The sequence below is a fragment of the Pteropus vampyrus genome, unplaced genomic scaffold (genome assembly GCF_000151845.1).
Source record: "Pteropus vampyrus isolate Shadow unplaced genomic scaffold, Pvam_2.0 Scaffold394, whole genome shotgun sequence".
NCBI classification, from domain to species: Eukaryota; Metazoa; Chordata; class Mammalia; order Chiroptera; family Pteropodidae; genus Pteropus; species Pteropus vampyrus.
Window position 1 is genome coordinate 1,406,169 of NW_011889175.1, and position 26,318 is coordinate 1,432,486.

Sequence of the window (26,318 nt, forward strand, 5' to 3'; positions counted from 1 at the left end):
AGCCACAACTTCGCATTTTAATTACAAAGAAAAAAAAAGCTGAAGATTCTGGAACTACAATGATATTTTAAGTAAATTTTGAACAGAATTTCTGGAGCGACAGAGGGACATCCTTGATTTTAGACACAGTGTTATTCATCTCTTTCTCAGTGATCAGTCTCTTTTTAACTTGACCCCTGACCACAGAGAACCACTCTGGGGCTCCCGATTCCTTCCCAATGATCCTACAATAGGATGGCACATTGTACTGTGCCATGCAGAGCTGCCGAGTCCATCCTCTTGTGCTCCAGCCCAATGAGCTCCCACATCCCTTCTAACAGAGAGTCTCCCTTATGTGGTGATCCATCTAAGGAAAAGACCAAACATTCCAGAAAACAAAAAATGATGGGGGGAGAAGGGAGTACAAAGTGAAGTTTAGTAATTTCTCTAGAGGTTGACCTTTGACCAAGGAAGTCCCCAGTTATAAAGAAGCCATACTCCCACTGTCAGCTTGCAGTCGGAGCCTGGGTGGTGACACACATTGAGCAAAAAGGTCCCAGGGAAGCCCAGACGAGCTCGGCACAGGAACAGGATACCACGTGGACTCCAGACCTTTCACCTCAGCAGCCCCAGTAGACCTAAGCTTTAAGCTCCAACAAAGGTGAGCAAAACAACACTCTAAGATGCTCCAGAGCCCAAATACTCCACGTTTCTAGAAACAGTGCAATGTGTTACTGGAAGAGAAGCAGCTCAAAGGTCAGCATCTACCCGTGAGGCCATTAGCAAGAGGGGGCAGTGAGGGAGAACAGGGCACAACTGCCATCTGTACCTGCCTTGGGCAAGGACAGCAACTACTTCTCAGGGAAGGCAGGACAAGGCCTTCCCCAGGTCCACAAATGAGCTCCGAACTTCTCAATGGCACTGTACAATGCACAGGGACTAAAGTGGGGAGACCCAGGGGGAGGGGCCACACATGAGGTGTCTCTAGGCTGGAGGGCCTGAGCTCAAGTGGCTCTCCAGACCAAGAATGTGGCAGGTGAGATCTTATTTGAGTGAGTGGCTCTTTGGGTCTCCATGGAAAATCATGGACAGTGTTGTCTTTCATTGTTGTCTTGGCAAAACCAAAATACCAAGAAACACCAGCACACGCAGTCCTTTCACCTCTGAGAAGCCTCTCTGGCTACCAGTCTTCAGCATCTCACCTCTGCATCTCACCATGTAGGATAAAGCCCAGCCAAGAGAGAGAAAAGACAGTTGTCTTTTCTGTGGGGAAACCAGAGCCATAGTCAAGGACCTAAAGCCACTGGCCCGCACTGACTGGGCTCTCAGCCAAAGAGGCCTGGCTGAACCGGACCAGCAGTTTCTTCTCCCCCATCCACTCTCAAAAGTGTGGACAGATTCAAAGTCCTCATACACCACTACTGCCCTCAGAATAATGCCCATGCTCCTTGGCCACAGCATAAAACATATTTCTGATCTGGCCCCCAACTACTTCATGCTCTGTATTCACAACTTTTTATGCACTATTCCTCCTGCCTGGAGCATCTGCTTCTCACTTTGTTCATCTGGAATCCTCTAACTCATCCTTCTAGATTCAGTATCATTACCTCTTCTATGACGTTTTCCCCAAACTCTCAGGTAGAGGAGGAAGTCTGACCTCTGGGCAACCACTGGGTATAGCACATACCATGACTCGCCTTTACTACACCACTCTGTGAGTTCTAGTGCACAGGCCTATCTGCCTCCACTCTAGATAGGCCTCATGCCTGTGTTCCTGGGGCTCAGGCCTGGGACTGAGACAAAACAACGGGTGCCTCGTTGTGGTACAAAGAATTAACGGATGAGGACACTGCTGCCTAGCCAAAGGAAATCAGCTGCAGAGAAGAGCTCTCCCAACTCCATCTAGTGCTCTAGCTCAGGCTTGCTGTTCTTGGGTAGAGCCACCCATCACATGTCAGGAGGCCGCCGCTGCTGGGATGATGTTACAGTCTATTTTGAGGGTCACACTGGAGCATCTGTCAGCCTGGCCAGCCACACCCTCCATGTGTCATCACTAACTCCTGGGGCCACCCATAGGTCCATGAACTCTGAATAAGCAAGTCATTTCTCCCAAGGACCTTCAGCTTCAGGGCCTCCTTGGCTTCCTAACAAGATCAACCCAAATGCCCTTATCTCCTGGCACCACTGACAGGGCTCTGATGTCTCCTCGCCTCACCAGCCTGCTCCTGGGGTTCCCAGCTCTGGTGACTTGGCAAAATGAAGCTGAATCCCATCAGTTTGTGCCAAGTTCTTAGCTCAAACACAGTCCCTCCTTCTGCAGCTCTCTCCTATATTTGGGGAGTGCCCAGGAAGCACAGCAGCCTGAAAACAAGCTAGTTACTGACCAGCCTCATTTTAGGTACAACAGGTCTCACCTGCTGGGAAACTCCTACTCATCACTCACCATGCCCAGGCTCTCCCTTCTCTTATAGACAGCCTTTCAGCCCACTCTCTACTGAGTAGGGCACAGGCTCCATGGCCTGTGTTTGCCTCTACCTTTGTTCTCCCTGCACCTAGCATGGGCCTTGCACATAGTAGGTATGAATAAATACTCTATGAACCCTTGAAATGAAACCTTCCTAATTAGATGAGCTTAGTGTGCTTTTCTACAAAAGACATCATCAGAACAAAGGCCTTTCTGAAAAACAATGACACTGACAACTGGGTTCATAAACACCTTTTACAAAGGAGGCCCATACTCAAATCTATAGAAAAACAAGTTTACAGATTCATTGAGATGGTAAGTCAATAAAGCTCAGATTAGAGCACACCACTCTTCTCTGGTCCCACTCAGCACTAAGCAACTTTCAGCTCTGTCCTGTGAGAACACACTGTCCTGTGAGAATGCAATTGGACATTCCATCTCTGTACCCAGGGAGGGAATGCAATAAGGCAACAGCAGCATGGGAACACATGTCTGGTATCAGGAGAAGATATCTGACAAATTAGGCCACTCCACTGCACATCCCAAGCCCTGCATCCAAGGCAGGTCGCCAAACATCACAGGGGATCAGGGCTCACCCACAAAATAGGCACACCATCATCTGCTCCAGCCACTTTCCAGAGATGCTGAAGATCAACTAGATGATACAGAAAAGCTATATATCCAACTAACACGTGAACCAAACCCTGGTCAGAAACACACCTCCAGCATCAACAGGAAACAAGCTGATCACTGTCTGCCCTGTAACTGCCCTTGGTCTCTTCAAAACCACATGTGGCCCATACCAACATCTGGCTACACCAGAGCCATAAGAAGGCTTTCAAGGATTCCTTAAAGAGGCCATGAAGGGATATTTATAAACTTGCCATCTGACAGTGGTCAATTGAAGCAGGCCACCAAGATACACATGACCTGAGACCTTTTTAAAACTGAGGTTTCCAGGTCAGCTTAATGGTTATATTTACCACATGTAAAACTGCTGGGAACAGAAGGAGAGAAGATGCCCAACTTTCTTTAGATTTGTAGGCAACACCTACAATAAGGCAATCTAACAAGACACAGGGCCTTCCAACAAGATCCACTCACAACTGAAATGTTAAAAGCCAGCTGAAGGGATCTGGGTCTCTACATTTAAACACACCCTTCCAAAATTTTGTTCTCTTCTCTCACTAGCTCAGCTATTTTCTAGGATAAAGACTATAGAGAAAACAATCCATTTTCCTACCTACGAGTTTAAGAAACACCCCTTAGTTTCTTTGGCAATATGAGACTTCAGCACCAACAGTTCAATCTATACTATAACTGTTTTTGCAATGTTTGTTTTGTTTGTTCTACGAGGCCATTCTCATTCACACTAGTTTAAACATATTAAACATGTGCTCTTATCAGAGGATGAAAAGGGAAAATAGAAGCTTTAAAGCCTTCCAATAATATAAGTATCCTATCTTTAAGTGCACTAGATGGCAATAAAAGTGAAACATGCAATAGCTTGCCATGATGAGAATTTCAAAATCACAGAATTCTAGAGTTAAAAGCAGCTTAGCTCCCCACAGTGCAGATGAGGAGACTGAAGCTCCACAGTCTACCCATGATCACATAACTCTTCTAGACAGAGATGTTACACTGTCACTGATGAAGAAGGCAAAGCTCTGACTCTGGCAGTCCTGCCCCCCGTATAGCGTCTGGGCGGGGTATGCACCACAGCAGGAGAGAGGGAATATTCTGAATGTTCAAGAACACATACTCAGGGTTGGCACGAAGGTCACTGGGCACCAGACCTAAGGTCTGATGAAGAAAGCCTTTCCAAGACAGCTGCAATCATGTTATTTCATAACTTAAACACCTGCTTTGTCACAATCACTAGAAAAAAGGAAGACTGGGGGAAGAAGAAAAAGAAAAAGAAAAAATCTCCCCTGATTTCCTGTGTCTGCTTAGATCACCCTAAAATAGAGAGTCTCCCTAATAGTGACTTTAATGAGGGCCTTCCTTAAGCTGTCCAACTGGTGTTTGAGTCCCTGGACTGAAAAACAAGTTTATGAACAGCAAGATCACCTGATTCTGACCATGTGCACGCTGTTTACTCCGAGATGACAAGCCAGTGGCTGCCACAGCTTTGATGAATGTTATGAAGACTCTACTATCCCTTTGAAGGCTACTGAGGCCTCTGTATGACTAAATGCCATAAAAAGGAACCTTGAATGCAGCAAGAGTATGAAAGCAGGGAAGTCACAAACACACACGTCAGTGGCGGGGGGACCCCATTCTGGACGCTGTATTGTTAATGTAAACTTGTTACTTGTTTTCCTGACTTGTGAGGTATCTCATTACAATATCGCTAAAAAGAAGTCCCCTCTCTACCCACAATGCACCTACTTGTCACCAAGGGCTGCTGCTTAGTCCAGGCCATGCCCACAGCCAAGTTAACAGGCAGCCCACTATTCAATCCTCTGCAGCCCACACCCATGCAGCTCAGCAGCTCACAACAATCACAAGTGTCAGTAGGAGACCTTGAACTCTGACCACAGGTAATAGCTCAATGTTGGGGGAAAGAAGGTGGTAAGGAGGGGCTTACCCATCTCTTCCTTTGCTGACAATCTTCACCTCAAAGTAATAAATGCCACAGGCAGCAGGTATAGGGTGGGTGGCACGAACTGAGGCTGCATCTTTGTGATTTTTGCCATGACCTAATTGGAAAGGGCAAGGAAGAAATTTCAGCACAAGGAAATGCAAATGGAGGCTTTATTCTTCTCCGCTCCATTGCAACTTCATAGGCCAGAGAAAGCCCTTACATAGTCTAAGAAATATCAGACAACTGAGTAAACACTTAAAACTCCCACCTTTGGCTCACCTCCTGAGAATAGCAACCCTGCCTGAGACTGTTTCCCATACAAACCAAATGAGGGGATAGGCAACGTGGGTGGATGTGAGAGTTTCTCCAGTGCTGCTGGCAGTCTAGTGTCTCCAGAAGACAGGCAGTCCACCTGGGAGATGAGGGGAGGAGGAGGCAGCCCTGGAAGACACTACCCCACTTTAGCACAAAACCCCAGGCTCACTCTGGGAGTCTGGTAGGTGAGCAAAACCATGGGTCTCTGGCTAATGGAGAAGATGTGACCACCCCTTTCTGCAGACACTGCTGAAACTAAGCAGAAGTGAAGAAGGGCCCAGCTGGAGTTGGAGCTATCCCAGGACAAGCAGAAAGGCTCTGGGGTGGAAGGTCCAACCCAGCACTGAGTCTGGACACCTGTGCCGTTCTCTTGGCATCAGGTGTCTCAGGGACGAGCAGTCTAGGCAGTCGACCCTCGGCCTGGTCAGCCCCACCATCCTGGACACTCGCAGGGGCTAAGGCCTAACTCGGTGCAGCAGGGCCGGGGAAGAGACGTAATGGGGTAGGGGCTGGGCAGCACAGCTAGCCCGCAGACACTCTGGCCTTTTCCCACCACGGCCAAACAGACCAATACCTTTGTAGTGGACGCGGAGGTTGCCCTGGGAGAGGCCGATGTAGTTATACTTGTCCTTGGGGCTCCAGGAACGCGGCAGCGGCGTCTCGTGCTGGTTGACCGCGGGGTACAGGCGCTGCAGGCGTCGGCTCAGCTCCTGCTCTCCCGGGGACGGCATCGCGCCCCCAGCGCCCCCGCCGGAGGAGTCTCCAGCCTGCGGGCTCCCAGCTCCCGGGTCCACCGTCGCCGCCGCCATCTTGGAGGGAGCTGCTATTGTGTCACTGGGGGCGGGGAGGTGAGGGACCAGATCCGCCCCGCGCAGCCAATGGCCCGCGAGCCTACCGGGGCCGCAGGGAAACCGAGTCCTAGTCCCGTATCTTTTTTTGGACACCGCCACTCCTTGCCACATTTTGAACTCCACATCCCACAATGCCCAGCATTCCAGAGGCGGCCCAACTCAGGCTAGCAAGGAACTTTGGGAGTTGTAGTACAAACCTGCTCAGCCATAAGCTTCTTTGGCCGAGACTTTGGGACACTAAAAACTACAATTCCCGCGGGCAACGCGGCTCTAGCGTCTCGGTTCACCTCCCTCCCCCATAGTCTCTGTTTATCCCCCAGCCTCGGTTCTGGTAGCTAGAGTCAAATCCGCTGTAGTGATTGATTCTGAGGGGACCCCGCTCCCAGGCTTGAGTCCACTTTTGCTACTTGGCCTTCCTCCTAGCCCCCGAGCGCGGGGCTTGGGGGCGTGGCAAACCCTGACCCCGCCCCCACCGCTGGGCTGCTGGGGCCTGGTCGCCATGGCGACGGGCTGTACACTACCACAGCTACCTAGGCGGCTGGTGCTGGCTGCCCGGCTGCTGGAGAGTCATGGCCTACCCTAAGCCGCGGTGCTCCAACTTCACGACCACGTCGAGGTAGGCGTGGGCCGGGCTGAGGGCGGAGAGGAGGGCTTGAGTACTACCAGAAAAAGAAATAGTACCTGATCTGGGACCTCTGCACCTCCCTCCTCTGTACGTTGGTCTGGGGCTCCAGCCCCACAACATCAGTTGTGTAGAAACAGAATCCCGGACAACTTGTCAGCCCAGTGAGGACGTTACGTGTTAGCAAAAGGACGGGCACACTTCATCATTAGTAACAGCCAGCTTGTTTGTATGGAGTGTTTATTACGTGACAAGTGTTTTATACACCACACTTAACCCTCACAACAACTCTATGAGGTAGTAATATTACCATTTTACAAATGAAGAAATAGAAGCCTAAAGAGATCATGTGTTTTACACATGTGGTGGGACTAGGATTTGAATTCAGCCGTGTGAGACTCCTGAACCTGAGCTCTTAGATAAATTGCCTCTTCACCCACTGACTTATAACAAAGATGCTTGTCAAATTGCTGGCTGACTCTATACAGACCAGGCACATCTCACAACTTCAGGGTAGCTCTTGCCTGTATTCAGAGGTGTAGCCTATGGGCACTGCAAAATATGATAACAAGCCAGGAAAACCAAAAAGTATAAGGGTTAAAACAAAAATTTTGGATACTTTTCTAGCTTTGGGACCTCAAAGAAGGCTTTTAAAGCTCCAGGCTTCTGCTTCCATAGCTTAAACATGGAGATGATATAACCCACATCACAAACATTGTTAGGAACATTTAGGTAGAGTATGTGATGCTGTCATCATAGCTCTCGCATATAATAGGCATTCAGTAAGTGTTGAAAGAATATAGTTTCTCCCTTCTGCTCATTCTCAAAGCAAAAAACCTGATCTCACCTCAACTCTAATCCTTCAAGTTCTGCTGCCTTGACAGAGAAAGCCTACAGAAGACAGAAAATTAAATGCCAATTTGATTATTTGATCCTGAGCTAAAATGAATCTACAAGAACCAGACAGCAGGCTTGAGAGAATGTCGTTACTCGGCACAGGAATAATTGAGGAAATTGCAGCCATGTTTGAAAAGGACATGAAACAGACTCAGAAAGAGAATCCGCATCCATTTTATTTTTTTTTAATTTATTTTTTATGGTGACATTGGTTAACGAACTCCAATAAGTTTCAGCTGTGCACTTTAACAATAAAGCATATATATATTTACACTGTGTGTTCACCTCCCATAGTTAGATTTCTTTCTGTCACCACATATTTGATCCCACATCCATTTTAAGACGAAAGCACAATGTAATTACTGAGGCTGACTTGGATGGCAGTATAAGATGTCATTCATTCTTGTCCATATTCTTCATTCACCAGTATTTAATGATATACATTGGGCCAGCTTCACTGCTTGCCTTAGAGGCACAATGTGGGATGTCCTCCTCCAGCTCCCCTTAGAGCAGGGTCAGGATAGTGAAGGATAAGCCAGACCTTAGCACTGTAGATATATCAGGAAGACTCCCTAAAAGGAAACTTAGAGTTGTGCATTGCCCTGGGGCAGGTTTCTCCTTAGATAAGTCTGTAATCTCTACCGAATGTTTTTAGAATTATTATTATTCGCCAGTCTGTTTTTTGACTATTGTCTCCCTTGACATTCAGAATTAACATCTGTTACCTTCTGAGCTTTTCCACTTGGCAACTTCTCAGGATTTGTAGAGTTCCCCATAGTTTTCTTGCTTGCCTTGCCTTATTTGGTAGCTTTAACAGGAGCAAGAATAGAATTTGGAAAATTCATTGGTCTTGACAGAGAGTTATCAACCTCCACAGTGAGCAGAAAGTTTAACCTGCTGTTTTCTGTCTCAAACCCATGAATATCTGGGCAAAAACCCTTCCTTTTCCACACTGGGTGCTTATTCGACATGGTTTGTTCACACTTGTTCTGTTTAGAGACAACAGAGGACTGGTGTTTGGGGTGTCACTGCTCTATGGAATAGGGAAACTCTGCAAGGCAGGATTTCCCAACTGAGTTCATGTTACTGCTCTCAACTCCCCTGGAGTTTGAGTAGTCCTAGTCACTTTTATAGACAAAGAGACAGGTTCAGAGGTTATACAGCATGCCTAAGGTCACCAGCTAATAAGGGCAATAAAGACACAAGTCTATCTGGCAGCATAAACCCCATCCCCCACCATGGATTGCTGGAATTACTTCTTCCTTTTTTTCCACCTGGATCTGCCTACCCACATGCAGCCCTCTCTGTTGATCCCCAAAAGCCTTCCTACCTTGAGCAAGGATGGCTCTCCCAAGAGGCCTAGGAGTTAAAGACCTCCTGAGGGTCCACTTTTCTCCCATTGAGCTGTCATAATTAACATCTGTGCAGCTTCTTGCAGTTTACAGGCTATTTTTGTATTTGGTATTACACCCCAAAAGTGTGCCAGTCATGTACATGAAACTCTCATCTTAGCCACAGCTGAACACTGAATAGAAATGTAGGCCCACGGGGTTCTCTGGGCTCATGATGAGGATATCCTGCCCTTCAGGAGTTGGCGAGACTCTGGTGATGAGAAGGTTTCTGGGAATGTAGGAAAATGATTTGGGCCCAGGGCCAGGAGATCGTTGGCAGCATCTCTGGGAATCTAGAGGCAGCACTTAGAAGCCCCTAGAGCCTGGCTTTGAGGTTGGAGGAGGTAATGTCTTGTGGATCTGGGAAGGGTGAAAGTGCTCTCCCCATGCAAGGCTCTGTCACCCACCACTTTCTTTCCCTTCTCTCTGCAGAACACACCTGCAGTCTTTAGGAGTGATCACAGATGACCCCTTCCTCACAGAAACCAATAATACCCAGAAACGCAAGCTTTCTCAGAAACGGAAGACTCAGGTTAGTGGCAATGTCCTGTTGGAACCCCAAATGTCAGCCCCCATATCCTATCTGCTTCCTTCTCTGTAACCCAAAAGTACCACCCACCTGAAACATGCCTCACCAAATGTGTTGTCAGGAGAGTGTAGCTTACAGAGGCCAGGTACACCAGGCTCTGGCATGGGAATGTGCATACTTGCCTTCCCAGACTCCTTGGCAGAGACTCAACCCAAGCCATAGACACCTTTCTCCTGCAACTAAGCATTCTGGAGTGGACCTCATTTCTTCGTCTAGCCTGCCATGTATCAGGCACTGTGCTAGGTGCTAGGATGGTCCCACCAGATCTTCCACAGTCCTTCATGGCTGTGACTTTTTGTCTGAATGGCCCAAGTGTCTGATAGGATACTTAAGTGGCTGGCACATGTGCTCCATAAATGCTTCAAGTAGATGTGTGAAGGCAAGAGTAAAAAGGATGTTCCTACGTTGCATTGTTGGCTTTGGGTTGGGAGCAGAGACCCTTTACCAGCCTCAAGAGACCAAGTGCAGTCACGGCCGCGCAAGACCCGATAATTTAGGGCACCCACTCCCTACCCCTCCTCCCTTCTCAGTGGACCTGGGGCCGGGTGCTTTTGCTCCTTTTTTCCTGCGCGGCGGCAGCTACGCTGTTCTCAACCACCAGGGGGAGTCGTTTCCTCCTGCTGTCTCACTACCATTCTCCCAGGCCGCCCTTTCCGTTTTCACCTGCAGAGGGAAGCAGAGAGCATGGAGCACCCTGGAACCCCTCCTCCTAGCTACCCGCTTATGGAGGCCTTCCCAGCTGTTAACCAGCTGGAGAAGCCATACATGCCCCCAAATCAAAGTAGGGTGGCCATGTTTTCTCCCAGGAGAAATGACAGCCAGAACACGGAGACTGGACTCTGAAAGTGTGAAAAATTTATTGACCCCCCAGGGTTAAGTGATTCTTTGAAAACTTCTCAGATGTCTTTTAGGGTTACTTTGCACTTTTATAAAAACCACATTAATTTTGATAGTCTTTTAAAAAACTTTTTCTGTCTTGATTTTTGTTTGGCTTCTCTCATTTTTCCAGTTTGTCTATTTCTACTTTTATTTCCCATTTGTTTGTTTTTTTATTTATTATTTAGAGTTCTTTTTTTTTCTTCAAGCAACCAGAGGCTTAAAGCTTTCTTTCTTAATATAATAGCGAAAGGATTTTAAGCAATTAAATACCTATGAGTGCTTCTCTGATCATGTCCCAAACATTATGAACGTGTAATTTTAACATTGCTACAATATGTTATATTTTTATTTTAAGTAAAAAATGGGTCAGGAAAAATACGAATTTATTTTTAAATTTCTAAGTAGTCAAGTTTTTTAGAGGTATAGGTATATTGTGAATTCCTATTTTCGTTGCATTATATCAGCAAATGTGAGTTACAGTTGACCCTTGAAAAAACATGGGTTTGAACTGCACAGGTCCACTTATATGTAGATTTTTTTCAATAAATATATTGGAAAATTTGGGGGAGATTTGCGACAATTTGAAAAAACTCACAAACCTTTGGTTTTCTAAACATTTTCTTTTCCCTAGCTTACTTTATTAAGAATACAGTATATAATACATATAACAAAAAAATGTGTTAATCGACTGTTATTGGTAAGGCTTCCAGTCAACAGTAGGCTATTAGTAGTTAACTTTTGAAGGAGTGAAACATTATACATGGATTTTGGCTGTGTGGGGTTTGGTGGCCTTAACCCTCACATTGCTCAAAGATCAACTGTATATAGTTTCTGCTTTTAAAATGTATTAAGACCTTATCTATGGCCTACAATTATTTTTTTTGTATATATTAAAAGATCATTTTTCTTTATTTCTATTTAATGCATGTTATAAATCTGTTCATCTGTCATTATCAATTAGATTACTCTTGGCATGAATACCTTTTACCTTTTTCTGTTTGATGTAGCTTATTCTGATAGGAGGGCTTTAAATTCCTTACTACAATTCTGTTTCATCTCTTTTTTTCCTCCCGTATTCATGTATTCAACAAATATTTGTTGATTCCCACGATGTTTCAAGCACTGGGGATACAGTGGTAAAGAAGACAGACATAGTCTCTGTTTTTTAGAGAAGATGGGGGTGTAATGATGGGAAAGTGTAGGCATTGAGCCTGGGAAAAGTAACAAGGAGAATCCCTGAGATCTTAGGAATGAGTAATCAGGATAGAGCATTCTTGACCCAAGAAGAGCACATGTAAATAATACACCCAATGAGTAAAGTTTTTGTTTTTATTTTGCCTTTCATCCATGCTAAACTGTTGTATTCCTTTATATATTTATTTTACGATATTTGCTGAGTACTGTTTAAGACTGTGAAGAATGTTAAGTACGATACTGTTGATTCTGGAGATACAGAGATAGATCAACCCAGGCCCCACAAGAGGCTGAAGTCCTCCCTGGAACCTAGAAATAAGGCTTAATATATACTTTCCAAAAATATTTAGGAAAAGAATGAGTGATCCCAAGATTATGATAAAACATGTAGAATTAACAGAATGCAAAGAAGAGCCCAAAGAGACAGTAGGATTTCCACACTTGGGAAAGTCAGGAGCCAGTTACTCTTAGTCTAGAAGGACTCCTATAACCTGGATACATGGGGCATAGGAGGTAGGCCTGGCCTCTCTATCCCAGAAGAACCTGGAGGCTAGGCTCAGAGCCACAGAGGGGGCTTTACTATTAAATTCGGTATTGAATTCAATAATTAAATTATCTTTTAAATTTGAAAGTAGTTTATGTGCATTGTAGAAAAATTTGAAAAATATATAGTTCTACACAAATAAGGATCCATGGGCCTATCATTAGAGAATAATAATTGCTGATAACCTTTTGAATTATTTCCTCCATCTTTTCTGGTCTTTCATTTTACTTGGTTGTGCTTTTTCCCTAATTGCAGGCCTTACTTAACCTTTAGAGCTATAGCATTATTATAGTTCCATGTTAAACCTCTTTGTAAACATTTCATGGCTGCATAACAATTTTACATTTTTAGGTACTTAGGAGTTTTCTAATTTTATCACAGTCATAAGGCTTTGAGGACCACCCTTATGCATAAAGCTGCTGCTCCATCTCTGTCCCACTATGCACTGCCTGCCCCAGGCCTCGGCCTCCACCTGAGCTGGCTTGCTCTCCTTGGGCATTGGCCCCTCTTCATAGATCTTCAAAATTCCTGCTGTTTCCCTGAGGTGTTACCCAGGCAGTCTCTGTGTCCCCTAGCCCCACTCCCTACACACACCTTCTCCCAAAATAACCTCAGCTCCTCTCACGCACTCATTCAAGCTTTATTGCACATCACTGACATCATCACCTCCTTCTTCAAAATGCCCACCCACTCCTGACCCCCTCCATTTAGGGGCCCCCACCCTCCTGTAACCTGCATTGGCTTCAGTCACTACCTGCTGATTTCTGATTACCAATTCACTTGTCACCCCAGTCCCATCATACCCCCAGTTTCCCTCATGTTCCTAGAACTCAGCGGACCCACAAATGTTTGATGAACGAATGAATGACTAAATAGATGAACTCCAGAAGTAGGCTTTACTGAGTCAGAGGTCATTTTTTTCTCCTATGTTTTGAGTATTTCATGAAAAGGTTAAAAAACAAGCTCGTACATACTACTGCTTCCATGCCCTACCCCTGCTCAAAGCTCAGAATGAGATCCCACTGCTTTGGGACACTCTTCTCACCTCCCCCAGAGGGTGGAGCCCAGTCTCCTCCCAGGTTCCACAGCTCACGCTGCTGCATCTCTGCAGTCCTGTCTGTGTCAGTCAGGCTTGAGGCTGGGCCTGCCCTCCTCTACCTCTGTCTCTTTAGCCGGACTGTGTTGTGAGGGCATGGGCTGGTCTTGATCAGTACTTATATGTTTTCATAGCACAGGTATCCAATACTCATTGACATACCTACAGAAGAGAATAGCTCACCTTTACTGAGTTCCTAGGAGGTACCTGAGTCTGTGTAAACCACCCTTTATGCTTTCTCTTTGCATCCTCACATCAATACAGTGCAATGAGACTATAGCCATCTCCATTTTACAGATGCAGAGACTAAGGCTCAGAGAAGTTAAGCCTGTGGTCACGCAACTAATAAGGGAGACCTGGGACTTAGCCTAAGCCCTCTCTAACTCTAGGGCCCACAATTGTAATCATGAACTATATTGAGATGTTGAGGGGAAAAATCACAAGTGGAGGGAGAAGGATGGAGAGAAGCAGCAGGAAGGAGAGCAATGTTGCCATGGTAACCCCACCTGTCCCTTCCTGCATTCCTATCAGTCTTCCATTGATGGCTACCTGTCCCCATGGCCCACATACACCAGTGGCCAGACCATTCTACATAATCGAAAGCCCTGTTCGGATGACTACCGGAGGCGATCAGGGTAAGCCAGGGTCAGCCCAATGGTGGATGGGCTACTACAGACCCCACATGGGGTCCAGAGACAGCACGAGGGTATGTGCTGCCCCAGACTGAGGGTGCAAGGGCCTCCTCGTTGGGTGCCTATCACAACTCAGCCCGCCCTCCCCTGCAGTAGCTGGCAGCAGCAGACCCTGGGCACTACTAAGCCAAGGTATCTGGAGCAGCTAGAGAACTACCTACGTAAGGAACTCCTTCTGTTAGACCTGAGCACGGACTCTGCCCAGGAGCTGAAGCTGCAGGTCAGAGCCACAGAATTACTCTAGGTATGGGACGGGGAAGAGTTGGGAGGAAGCCCTGTTCATCAGGACTGAGCACTTCAGACCTTCAGGAGAGACCAGCCTCTCCTAGTTCTTTTGGGTTCCTCTTTCTGGTAAGAGAAACATGTTCTTTGACAAAGCCAGTGAGTAGGAAAGCCTGCCAGTATAGAACCCTTTAAACTCCTGAGGCTTGAGTTTCCTCACCTGAGTCAGGTAGACTGGATGTGTCTCTAATCTCTTCAGCTCTGTGATCCCCAGTGCCCAGCTTTGGTCATTGGATATTAGGGAATAGAGCCTGGATCCTGGCAGTTGGGCAAGCAGGGGTCCTACAGTGTTCACCAGCCCAGTGACAACAGCCCAAAGCTTCAGGAACTTAGCCCACACACACAAAGAGAGAAATCTAGATGCAACCTGGATTCTGGTACATATAAGGGAGAGAATCACCAAATCCCTACTCAAACAGGGAAAATGATGGGGAATCCCTCACTTCTGACTTAGTCACTGACAAAAGCATTTGCTAGGCCCTGAACGGGGCCTTATATATATGACCTCACAAGCTGAAAGTACCTCACCAACAAGGAAGTAGAAACTTGGAGGAGGGATTCAGGTATGAAGCAGTGGAGCTAGGATTCAAACTCAGGCCTGTTCAGGAGCCTGTGCTCATTCCAGTACATGATGCCGCCTCCCAAACCTTCCTGTGTGTTCAAGTGAGACAGGAAACCACACTTCTGCTTGGAGGTCAGAATGCAAGGCTAGAACCTTCCATCTCCTCCTGCTCCCACGGGGCTTTAAAATGGGAGTGGGTGGGTGCTGGTGGGAGGCCAACTGAGGCACAGTGCATGGAGGAGGCTAGTGGCCTGGAGAGCCAGAGAAGGGGCTCGGGTAGTGGCCTAGAGAGCCAGAGAGGTTGTCTGCCAAGCCTCAGAGACAGCACCAGGAAAGGCCTCTGGAGAGACAGAGCTACCCCCTCAGTTTCCTGGTTTTGAGAGATCCAGGTGGTGCCTGGGGCATTTATTTGAATGTGGGTCACCAGGCAGCTTCATGCTAGAATACTTCTAAGCCAAGCAAAGAAAAACTCAGGTCCCACTGAGGGTGGCAGCTATAGGCCAGGAGGTGACAGGTTCCCTTTTCCTGCCAGCCTTACAGAGAGATCTTTGAGTTCTTCATAGAGGACTTCAAAACGTACAAGCCATTGCTATCTTCTATCAAGAATGCGTATGAGGTGATGCTGGGTAAGACTGCAGGCTCCCTGCCTGAGCCCAGGTTGGAAGGTGTGGAGAGGGTCCTACCTTGACCTTCTGGGGCTCTGCAGTAGGGCTGGGGCAGCTACTAACTGAGCCTTGAGGTCACCAAGCTCTGCTAAGCTTTTTTGCTTACACTGTCCTGTGATAGAGCACCTGAGGGCACCTCACCACCTCCTGTCCTTGGGAAGCATGGTGGGGCAGTATCTATAGGAAATAGAGTACTTTTCTGTTGAGGCTGAGCCCAGAGGGAGTGAGTACCTCTGGGAAGTGAGACAGCTCCCTGCAACCAGGCTCAGGAGGTATCAGGCATGGTGCAGCTGTAAGACAAAGATTGTAGGGGAAAAGGTCATAGGCGAGACCCCAGTCCTCATCTAGACTCTGCCCCCAGCATATGTCATCAGTTTGGTTCAAATAAACTTTAAAAAAAAAAATCAAGTGTAGAAAGGCCTTAAGCAGAGGCTGTGCTTTGAATGAGGCATTAATAGACTCCTGGAGTTTGCAAGACGCATAGCCACTCACTGCGACCCTAGCATCAGTCTCCTGGCTGTTCCCCATGGCCCCAAAGGGACTCTCGCACCTGTCCCTGCTTAGCCCACCAGAGGGAGAAGATTCGGGCTCTGGAGCCCCTGAAGGCCAAGCTTGTCACTGTGAATGAAGACTGCAATGAGAGGATCCTAGCCATGAGGGCTGAGGAGAGATCTGAAATCTCCATGCTGAAGAAAGAGAAGATGAATTTGCTAAAAATCATTGACAAAAAGAATGAGGAGAAGATCTCATTGCAGAGCGAGGTAAATGGGAATAATACGGTGACCAGCTCCCTAAATCCCTGCCACCCCCACCCCAAGGGTGACCTGAGGCCTTGTGTACTGAGGTGACCTCCTAACTCCCTCCACCCTTCTACTTGGAATGACAGACTGAGCCGCCACCTCCCCAGAGCCCCTACTACCTCCATGTTCTGCCCTCCTCCTTAGCTCAGCACTAGTTCCATGTAGCCCCAAATGCTAGGAGAGTCCTGCTCCTTGACCGCCAGACCTCCACCACAGGATGCGCTGGCACTCTGCTGGATTCTCAGGAATGGCCAGTCTCCTTCTTCCTCTACCTTTCTTGTTCCTAGGCCCTGATGAGGCCACACAGCACACATCCCATCCCCTGTGGGGACTAGCTACATACAGGGATCCAAAGACAGCCCAAGACCATGCAGCCACCTTCCCAACAGGTGACCAAACTAAGGAAGACCTTGGCTGAGGAGTACCTACGCTACCTCAGTGAGCGAGATGCCCGCAAGATCCTCATCGCGGACCTGAATGAGCTACGGTACCAGCGGGAAGACATGTCACTAGCCCAGTCCCCAGGTAAGCCCAAGGGAGGTTTCTTGCTGATGAGGTGCTGGAGAGGAGTCTGGCTCCCACCACCCAACCCCATTCATTCAGCTCTCCTAATATCTGCTCATTAAGTGCCCATTCATGATGGGAGATGTCCCTGCTGCCACCTGGGTCTGTGGCTCTTCTGAGCTGGACTGAGAATCGTAGACTCGTCGTTTAAGTAGGAACAATTGCTGGCAGCTGAGACAGCCTAGACTCCCTAAGGGCAGGACAAGCCTAGTACTCCTTGTCTTGGGCTTCTCTATTTAAGCCATCAGCCCTAGGCTGGTAGCACTGTGGGAAAGACCAGGGGGTTCCCAAGGAGGGAGAGCAGGAGTTGAGACATGCCCCAAGGGACTCTCTAACCCTGCCCTGGGCCACAGGCACCAGAGTCAGGTGACACAAGTTGCTGGGACCCCTGGCAGGCATCTGGGGGGAAGACCCTGTGAAGTTAACGGTGGCTCTGAAGATGGCCCGGCAAGACCTGGCCCGCACGCAGATGGAACTCAACACCATGAAGGCCAACTTTGGCGACGTGGTGCCCAGGAGGGACTTTGAAATGCAAGAGAAGACCAACAAGGATTTGCAGGAGCAGGTGCTGGTGGGCAAGCAGGCCAGGCAGGGTAGGGCAGGGTCGTGCAGGTGGGTAGCAAGGACCAATCACTTTGCCCACAGCTGGACAGCCTGAGAGACGACTACAAAGAAGTCTGTAAGGAGCATGAGATGCTGCTGCAGTTGCACATGAGCACACTGAAGGAGCGGGACCAGTATCATTCTGAGTTACAGGAGATCCAGCGCACCTCCACACCACGGCCTGACTGGGCCAAGTGTGAAGGTAATGATGGCTATTGGGGCTCCAGGGACTGCTCAAGTGTGTGGTTCTGACTCCAGCTCCCACTCTCCACTTGCAGATGTGGTGGCTGGGGGCCCAGATCGCTGGCACATGCTGGCTGAGGGCAAGAACAGCGACCAGTTGGTGGATGTGCTCCTGGAGGAGATTGGTGTGGGCCTGCTACAGGAGAAAGACTTCTTCCCTGGTCTGGTAGGGGAGTTCGTAGGCTTGGGAGGGTTGGGGCCAGAGTCAAAAGGGCCTGGCCTTGCTGCTGAGACTTGAGGTTCTTGAGGAACCACCGGGGGCTCTGCCCTTCTTGAGAGTGGGGCCACAGATAAGCCCAGTGATGAGCCGACACTTTCCCTTCCAGGGCTATGAAGAATCCATCCCCCCTTTCCTTCGGTTTGAAGGTGTTGTGGAGAACAAGAAGCCAACCAAGAAGGATGTCATAAACCTCCTTAAGGATGCCTGGAAAGAACGTCTTGCTGAGGAGCAGGTCAGATCTCAGCAGCCATTTTGGCCTGGTGTGGCCTCCAGAATCCTCCGGGAGGTTCCCTCAATGTGCTAGGGAGCAAGGAGGAGGGCCAACCAACCATGGAGCAGCTGACCAAGTAGTCTTCCCCTATCCTACAGAAAGAGAAGTTCCAAGATTTCTTTCTCAATTTCCTGGAGCGTCGTTTTGGGCCTGCTGATGCCATGGCCTGGGCTTACACCATTTTTGAAAATATTAAGCTCTTCCGCTCCAATGAGGTCATGAGTCAGTTCTATGCAGTCTTGATGGGAAAGGTGAGCTTGGGTCTGGCCCTCTACCCTTTGTCCCCAGCATAGACCAGCTCTGTCCCTACCACTCCAAGAAGTAGCAAGGTAGTAAGTACTTCCCTCTCTGCAGTGGAACGAAAGTGTGTACATCAAGCAGAAGGAAACAGTAACACAGCTGCTGAAGGAGATGACAAATGTTGACAGTCAGAACGAGGGGCTACTAACCATGGAGCAGTTAAGGTGAGAGGCCAGCCAGGCCACCTCAAACTCCTGTCCAACACTTCTTCTGGCCAGGCTCCCAGGTGTGCTGGGGAAAGGGGAGCCTGGTGGGAAAGGCCACAGCCTCAATGCTGGCTGCCTTTTGAGCACTAGTGGGGCCAGCAAAGGGGTGCAGGAAGATGGGTGGGCAGGTCTCAGCCTGGCCTCTGTTGGCCCTTGTGTCTCCCCACAGCACTGTTCTCAAGAGCACCTTTCCCTTTAAGAAGGAAGAGAAAATTCAAGAGCTAATGGAGGCAGGGGGCTGGCATCCGAGCAGCAGCAATGCAGACTTGCTCAACTACCACTCATTGTTTGCGGAGGTGTGTCAGGGGTCCAGGAACTTTCCCAGCCCTGCTCTAGCCTCGTCAGACCCTAGCCCATGTGCACTTACCCTATCTTATGGCCTGTCTCAGGATGAAGAGGGCCAAAGTAGGCCTTTTGTGCAACAGCTATGGGAACAGTACTTGGATGAAAAGGATGATTACTTACAGGAACTAAAGCAGGAGCTGGGCCTTGAACTGTGAGTGACCCTGGGGCCCTCAGGTCCACTTAGCCATAGGCAAGTCCCACAGGTTGGGCCACAGGGTAGCATTTCAAGCCCCTGGGTCTCCCTGCGTATTGAGCTTGCTGCTGGGCACTATATATTGCTCAAGCCTGGCAGAAGGCATCTTGGGGTCTGGGGTGGGGGGCAGTCAAGGCCTATCTCTCTCTTTTCTTTTGGGGCAGCCGTGAAAAGGTGACCCTACCCAAGGTACGTGAGGCCCTGATGACCATAGATCCCAAACTGGACAAGCAGACCCTGAACAGCTATTTGAGCCAGGCCTTCCAGCTCCCTGTGACAGAACTGCCAGAGGAGGCTGAGGAAAAGACAGAGGACATTGTGATACAGCTCCAGACTGCCCTGGAACGGCTTCAGATGGCCGACATCAGGCGCATGGGGCCTCGAGAGCAGGAGCCTGTAAGCTAGAGCCACTGTGGGCAGCAAACCCTTGATTTTTAGTATAAAATTGTTTGTCTGAGTCCATGCTATTCTCCTGATTATGCAAAGGAGGGGGCTAGTCCCTGCCTGGCTGGCCCCAGGACATGTACCGAAACACAACATATTCTGTTTGTGACACTTTATTGATGATGGGGGTGGGGAGGAGAACTGGAAGAATATGTGGTGCCAAGGGGCCCCTGGTGAGGTCAAGGCAGTTGTCAAGGGCTGACCATTACTGAGCAGGGAAGACAGAGTTGCCACTGAACGCACAAGGGATTAGCAGCTGCCGGTACTCCAGGGGCAGGTGCCGCTCCACAAGCACGTGCAGGGAGACTTGGTCAGTGACCAGGCCCTGCCTGCAGAAGATGATAGAGATACAGAATCAGCACCAGCATTCCCACACCCATAATCTCCCTACTTCCACCCACTGACCGTCGCATCAGCAGCTCCAGGTCCTCTAGCTTCACAGTCTTGCGGCCAGCATGAGCAGCAAATACCTCCAGGTCATCACACAGATGTTGGAAATATTTATCCAGGCTGCCAAGAAGATTGGAGTAGAATAGACTGAACAAAGTGTTCATCATCTGAGAGGCTCCTCTCCCTGAGGATCCAGGACTCACCACTTCTCCACCATCTCAACAGCCTTCTTCTCCATGGACATCTTAGCATAGAAGCTGAAGAGCTTAGCATAGTGGCTCAGTCCAGTCTTATAAGGATCTTGACGGATTCTGGGGCCAGCAGTTCGGGCCCTGGGAGGAAGCCTAGCTGATAGAGGCTCCAGAGGCTCTGAAGATAAACTAGGGGCAGGAATGGACAGAGTTAGCTGAATTGCTACCTGAGAAGTCCTCTAATCACAGATAAGTCTTGCTAGCTCCTGTCAGGACTGGGGCCCTTGTGCTCCTTGGCCAGCCTGGACCAACAGCTCTAATCATCTGCTGGGCTCAGTGGGGACAAGGGGTCATGTAGAGGCCTGGTCTTTCCCTGGGACCTTTATCCTCCACAGTCTGGACCAAATGTCCCAGTCTAGCCTCACCATACAAACTGGTTTTTGCTCAGGCCCATGACCCTCAGACCTCAGCATGGACATTCCCTCCCCTCAGCCTATTGTGACTGTCCCTGCCCCTACCCAGGTTCCTCTAAGCCCCCAGAATCAGGTACCAGAATGACAGATATGCTTTTAGTGAGCCACACCCAGAACACCTAAGGATGCTCTGCTAGATAATGATCTGCATACCTGTCGGAAGAGGGATAATCTTGTGGGGCCCAATGCCAACCTGTGGTGCCTGCCCCCTGCCCAAAAGGCCCATGTGGAATAGGGTTATGGGACCTTACATTGCAGTGCTTGCGGGTCGAGCTGGCTCAAGAAAATGAAGTTGCCTGGCCTGAGGAAACTCTGGCGTGCTGCAGGCCAACTCTGGACTTGCTGCAGAGAAATGGGAGGGTTAAGGGGACTCAGGCCTAACCGTCTCGCACAATCCTGCAGGCCTATAGCTTCCCTGTCCCGTTCATCGAGGGCCCCATTTAGCTCCAGCCAGCCAAGCAAGGGGCCCCTCTGAGTCTCCCTGGCCCAACGCTACCTGTGCTCAGCAACAAAACCCATCCATGTAAGGCCCTCCTCCAAGGCCAGGGACTGAACATAGCCATCACTTACCCATTCTCCCCCCAATCCCTGCACTGGGCCCCTTACCTGCTCTACCAGAGGTGTCCTTATCCCCTGAAGATCTTTTTGGTTCCTTGGCCTCAATAGTCCCCTGGGATCCCTCTGATTTTATCACTTCTGTGTGTCTCTCAGGCTCTTCTGCTCTAAGAGATCCTTGTGCCACTGCTGCCTCCTTCACTTTGCTCATGCTCAAGCATTCTTCCATCATTTCCTCTACCTCCTCACCAACTCCACCGTGTAAGGGCTCTAGTCCATCTTCTCCAGAGATATTATTGCTAGTGTTTAGGAAACCCATACCAAGAGCATCAACCTCCTTTGCCTTTCCTGCCAGAAGCTGGGCTGGTTTCCCAGGACCTGGATCAAGGGGAGAATAAAGGCTAGAAAAGCAGTAGGTCAAGGCTGTAGCTCTGAGATTGGGTAAAGATGGAGTAGTAAAACCCAGCGTAGCCCATTAAGAGGCCAGAGGCAGCCCCAGTGTACTGGTTTGGAGTCTCTTGGTCCAACACTGACTCTGTTCTTGGATGGAGGAAGGACCAACAGCCAGGGTGCTCTGGGGAAACACATAAGGACTTGCCAACTCTTGCCTAAACTTAGCTTGGCTCCAGACCACCTTCCCTACATACTCACTGTTGTTCTGTAGCCCAGGCCTACTGCGATGTGTCCTCCAACTGACAGCCCTCTCAGCAGAGAAAGAGGGGCAGGTCAGGGAGTGGTGCACACTGGGGGAATGGCCAACCAAAGGCTGGGAGAAAGGCTGGGTGTCCTCCAACGCAGTGTTCGTTGGTAGGGTAGCAACAGGGGTTCTGAGGCTATCACCTGGAGATCAAGAACCAGATGGCACTCAGTGTATTCCAGGCCTACTTGCTGCTACCCAGTCACTAGGGCCTGGCTAGGGGGTCCCATGAGTCTGCCCGAAGTGGCTTTCAGAGAGAGAAGGCTACCTTATCTCCCTTCCATAGCTCTCTGTGCTCACCTTCCTGTTCCTTAGCCTGCCATTCCTAGGCTCCACAGCTTACCCCACCCAAAATGCTCATCATGCCTCTACTCTCTATGTCTCACTCTGTTTCCTCTACCTGGAACCCTTCTCTTACCTTAGTGAACTTAACTTGTCTTCCTGAATCAGGTTCCCAGGTCAGCTCTGACTGGCTAGCTGTTCCTGAAACTTGGCCCCTTTCAACTCCCAACAAGCTCTAGCCACCCTTTCCTAACCTCAGCTTATAGCTCCTCAAGGATATGAGGTCTTGGAAGAGACCCTGAGGGACTGTCCTACCAAGACAAGAGCACCTTATGGAAAGAAAGCAGAAACTCCTTATAGACCTACTGGCCAGGCTTGCTCACTGTCCTTGACCCAATGTAGAGGGGAGCAACACTGGACTCACACAGCACCTCCTATCTGTCATGGAGGAAAGCCTTCCCCACAGGCTGTGAGAGGGAAATCTCAACCTTACCTGGAGCAGCCAAGGCCATAGAAGTATCTTGCAGATCCTTCAAAAATACACCCACATCTACAGCTCGGCGTGTAGGAGGTCTGCGGGCCAAACCAGGCCTCTTCACTGATTGTGGGTGGAAAGGTGTGGCAAAGGTCAGGTTGAGGGAGCTGGTGGGAGGAAAGCACAGAGGAAAGTCAGCGACCTGAGGCCCAGCTCCCCTCATCTCCTGATTTCTCCATTTGCCCTGGTGCTCTCATTTCTTAGAACACAACCACCATGCTGTGAGGCTAAAACTGGCAGTGAGAAGTATGGCCAGAATCTATTCTAGTCATTCCCCAAGGCTCTCCTCCAACAACCCCCAGAACAGACAATGGCACCTGGTGAGGGAGGAGGCATCAGCTTTCCCATGAAGCTCTGCAAGAGGACATAAAAAGAAACCATGATAAGTTACCCAGACTCATGATAGCCCTCTCTCAGGCCTCCTCAGCCTCTACAGAGGACAGGAGAAGGTGGTCATAGGCATTGTCCAGGGCCTCACCTTGGGAGAGAGGCAGCCCCTGGTCCATTCCTTGCTGAAACACTGACAATCTCAGCCTCTGCTTCCTCCTGCCAGGAGCCAGCAGATCTGGAGCCAGGGTTGTGGGGGGTTCAAGCTCAGGAAGTTGCAGTTCCAGGCTACAAGGATAGAGCTTAGACAGGCCAGGAAGCCCAAATATGGCTTTTGGGGACCCCCAAGAGGTTCTAAGACTGGAGCTGTCTAACAGTCCAGTCCCAGAGGGGAATTCATTGTGTACCTGCCCCGACTGCTTTCCCAGCTGGAGGGCTGGACCACCTGCGGTGCTGGCACTGGCATCACCTCTGGCTCTGGCATGACCATGGAAGATTCTGGGGCTATAGAAATACAAGGAGAAGGTGCAGCTGGCAGGGCAAGATGCCCTGAACGAGGGATACTATGGGACTGGGGCCTAACTGACCAGCAGGCCAGTACTCACCAGTTAGTAGGATGTTCTCCAGCAGAGTCCGGGGGGTCTGTTCCTTCAGGTGTCCACTGGCTTGAATGTGGGCCAATCTGCCAACAGACTTTGAGGGAAAGCACCAAGCAAACAGTCTGTCTCTTTGCCTTGAGATTCCTTCAAGATGAGCTCCAGAGCAGAGCTAGACTTCAGGGCCCTCACCCTGAAGGCAGCCAGAGCCCTGTAGTGATCAGTGGGCTGGGCACTTACTTACCCTGGCTCTATGGGAAGGCTGCCGAGAAGTTGTCTTTGTTTGGCTCCTCAGCCTCATAGAGAAAGGTGTTTCAAGCAGGGCTCTCCGGGCACTGTATAAAGACAAGTGGTTCTGAGAACTATGTAGGGAGGGGGAACTAGTGGATGCAAAGACATGCCTTCATCAGGGATCTTGGTCTGAAGTCCTTTTCCCTCAGGGCCAAGGCCTCGGAAAACACTTGGCCCTCCCATAGCCCCTGTTTCCAGTTCTATGTCACTAGGGTTGTGAATGAAAGGGAGTCCAAAGGGTACAGGAAGAGAGAGAATATGATGACACAGCCAGAGAGAGGGGCTGAGAAAGGCTTCACAAATGTGACTTGGGCATAAGTAGGGGTTAGCCACAGAGAAAAGCAATTAAAAGAGTATCCATTCCAGCCATTAAAGTAACAATCCAAGAAAGACATTTAAATATTTTAAACCATTTAAGTACTTGTTGGGATCTGATAGCAACCTCCACATGGGTCACTCTAGCCCTAGTCTCTCCAGTCCAATCCCTCTCAGATTCCAGAACCACATAAATGTTCCCAGGGCACAGCTCTCATTTCATCAGCATAGGTCTAAAACATGTAATGAATGTCTTCCCGTTGCTTTTAAAGGAACTGCACTGCCCCAGACTGGCAGATGCCAACTCCCACAGCCTCTGCTCCATGAGCTCACCACAGCCCTCACCTGCTGACACATCCACCCAGTCAAGCCAAATCCCTGTTCCCTAGCAAAGCATCTTTCCAGTTCTTGCCTCTCAACTACTGCCCAGGCTGTGCTCTCCAGCTCCTTTCTCATCTTCCAGCTGGGAGCTACAGGGGCAGTAGGACTGAATGCAGAGAGAGGTGGGACCACCTGGGAGATAGTTCTGGGCAGATGCCTTGACACACTCTGGGCTGATTTTGGGAAAAGTGGCTTAGAGAACAGAGCAGAAGGCAGTATTCTGAGCGCCTATCCTTCACTTCCAGAGGCGGATCCCCGAAAACGAGGGCATAATTTAACTCTGTGGTCCCGAGGCCTGGTGGCCCGGAGTCTAGGGAGCAGCACAAAGAGCTGACTGAAGCCCAGCTAGAGAAATAGGACCACTTCCCAGAGCCCTGGGCTCTGCAACTCTCTGAGACTTAGGTTTCCTTCTCTAAACAGGGTCAGCGCTGGATCCTACAGCGACCCCACCCCAAGTCCCTCCGGTTGCTCAAGTGCTGGGGCGGCGCCCTCACATACCCAGCCCGAGTACTTCGGGGTCGCCGCGGGGTGCGTGGGCACTCTGTATCCAGCACACGCCGCAGCAGCGTGCGCGTCGTTGGCTCGTTGTCGGAGCTGTAGCTGTCTGCCATAGTTTCAAAGGTCCACCTCTCAACTAACTGCTGGGGTAGCCACGGCTGTCGTCTTCCCGCCGCTGCATTTAAGCCAGCTCTCGCGAGGTTGCCGCACAGTCCCACGGGAATTGCCGTTCTAGCCCTACCGCCGAGAGGCGCAGGGCGTGTACAGCGGTGGTTGCAAACTTTGTATTTGGAGACTGTTTTACCTAACAGTAAGCCTAGGCAAATGTATGTATCCAGTCGAAGCTTGGTTTCCTCATCTCTAAGTTGAGGATGATAGCCACCTAATAACGGGTTTGTAATGATTCAGTGAAATAATGTTTAACTCAGGGTCTGACACAGTAAGTCAGGCCATCAACAAATAGTGGTCACTGTTATAGAATGTCTCTCATTTCCCAACATTCATTTCCCATCTCCCTCTCCGAAGGTGAGGAGAGATACTTAAGCCAGGAAAAAAATAATTTTATCTTTGCATTTGCAAAGACCACTAGGTAGGATTGGTATCTATGAGAAGAGATTAGTTTGCATACTCTGAGGCTAGTGTTTGTGACCCAGCAGAAGTGATGATCTCCAAACATGTGCCATTTTGAGATGAATTCCGGCTCTCAAAAGTTTTATTAATGCTGGAGACTTCTATTACCATATTTTTCACTGATTGACAGCCTCCACCGCCTTTCTTAAGTTTTCATGGGAACTGAATTAGAACTTAAGTTTCCCATGTTGTTTTTTTTTTTGCTCCAAGATCGGGGGTAAAGTAGCAGATACTCAGACATGGACATATTTGTGTTTGTGTTAAAAAATAAAGCAAATGAAAAAAAGATTCTTGCTCCTCAAAATAAGAGCACTGCAAAGGAATAATATCAATCTTCCTTATCATTTAGAGCTGACTTG

General features: G+C 49.1%; 3 protein-coding genes and 1 long non-coding RNA gene across 13 annotated transcripts in view; 1 reads left to right on the forward strand and 3 right to left on the reverse strand.

The window, feature by feature from the left end:
* The window catches only part of RANBP10 (RAN binding protein 10), a 55,658-nt gene extending 49,345 nt beyond the window's left edge, over nt 1-6,313 (reverse strand). The window contains exons 1-2 of one of the 2 annotated variants that reach the window (XM_011380502.2): nt 5,920-6,313; nt 5,034-5,145 (exon numbers count right to left, since the gene is read on the reverse strand). In XM_011380502.2, the coding sequence (XP_011378804.2) occupies nt 5,034-5,145; nt 5,920-6,307 (500 nt within the window). In that variant the 5' untranslated portion in view covers nt 6,308-6,313. The remainder of the gene's footprint in view (nt 1-5,033; nt 5,146-5,919) is intronic. The other variant, XM_023523569.1, reaches the window with a different exon arrangement.
* Nucleotides 6,314-6,368: 55 nt separating this feature from the next.
* TSNAXIP1 (translin associated factor X interacting protein 1) lies at nt 6,369-19,901 on the forward strand. 8 transcript variants are annotated; one of them, XM_011380503.2, is made up of 16 exons: nt 6,369-6,812; nt 9,539-9,638; nt 13,940-14,043; nt 14,194-14,320; nt 15,477-15,570; nt 16,174-16,370; nt 16,799-16,934; nt 17,369-17,538; nt 17,619-17,778; nt 17,855-17,985; nt 18,146-18,271; nt 18,409-18,561; nt 18,665-18,774; nt 18,986-19,112; nt 19,206-19,312; nt 19,519-19,901. In XM_011380503.2, exons 1-16 carry the CDS (start codon nt 6,766-6,768, stop codon nt 19,757-19,759), a joined length of 2,130 nt encoding a protein of 709 aa, XP_011378805.1. In that variant the 5' UTR covers nt 6,369-6,765; the 3' UTR covers nt 19,760-19,901. The 8 variants fall into 8 exon arrangements, with proteins under 8 accessions (XP_011378805.1, XP_011378806.1, XP_023379332.1 ...); XM_011380504.2 differs by lacking the exons at nt 13,940-14,043; nt 14,194-14,320 and having other exon boundaries at nt 6,370-6,812; nt 19,519-19,759; XM_023523564.1 differs by lacking the exons at nt 13,940-14,043; nt 14,194-14,320; nt 15,477-15,570 and having other exon boundaries at nt 6,781-6,812; nt 19,519-19,759.
* On the reverse strand, nt 11,890-16,101 carry LOC111731725. Its single transcript, XR_002777303.1, has 2 exons — nt 15,841-16,101; nt 11,890-13,570 (listed from the first exon to the last, which is right to left on the reverse strand). It is a non-coding gene; the product is annotated as an uncharacterized LOC111731725 (long non-coding RNA).
* On the reverse strand, nt 19,896-25,687 carry CENPT (centromere protein T). Of its 2 annotated transcripts, XM_011380507.2 has the most exons (13): nt 25,330-25,673; nt 24,089-24,179; nt 23,854-23,941; nt 23,656-23,752; nt 23,400-23,536; nt 23,239-23,275; nt 22,880-23,028; nt 22,059-22,247; nt 21,459-21,785; nt 21,104-21,194; nt 20,392-20,568; nt 20,204-20,308; nt 19,896-20,127 (listed from the first exon to the last, which is right to left on the reverse strand). In XM_011380507.2, exons 1-13 carry the CDS (start codon nt 25,440-25,442, stop codon nt 20,004-20,006), a joined length of 1,725 nt encoding a protein of 574 aa, XP_011378809.1. In that variant the 5' UTR covers nt 25,443-25,673; the 3' UTR covers nt 19,896-20,003. The 2 variants fall into 2 exon arrangements, with proteins under 2 accessions (XP_011378809.1, XP_023379338.1); XM_023523570.1 differs by lacking the exon at nt 22,059-22,247 and having other exon boundaries at nt 25,330-25,687.
* Between the last annotated feature and the right edge of the window lie 631 nt (nt 25,688-26,318).

Excerpts from the sequence above, each read along its gene's own strand:
- CENPT (XM_011380507.2), bottom strand. The coding sequence starts at position 25,442 with ATGGCAGACAGCTACAGCTCCGACAACGAGCCAACGACGCGCACGCTG. Across the intron at positions 23,942-24,088 it reads AGCCTTCCCATAGAGCCAGG|TCTGTTGGCAGATTGGCCCA; the intron begins GTAAGTAAGTGC and ends TTTCCCTCAAAG. Across the intron at positions 23,029-23,238 it reads GATGCCTCCTCCCTCACCAG|CTCCCTCAACCTGACCTTTG; the intron begins GTGCCATTGTCT and ends TCCTCCCACCAG.
- TSNAXIP1 (XM_011380503.2), top strand. The coding sequence starts at position 6,766 with ATGGCCTACCCTAAGCCGCGGTGCTCCAACTTCACGACCACGTCGAG. Across the intron at positions 17,986-18,145 it reads AAGACTTCTTCCCTGGTCTG|GGCTATGAAGAATCCATCCC; the intron begins GTAGGGGAGTTC and ends TTTCCCTTCCAG. Across the intron at positions 18,272-18,408 it reads AACGTCTTGCTGAGGAGCAG|AAAGAGAAGTTCCAAGATTT; the intron begins GTCAGATCTCAG and ends CCTATCCTACAG.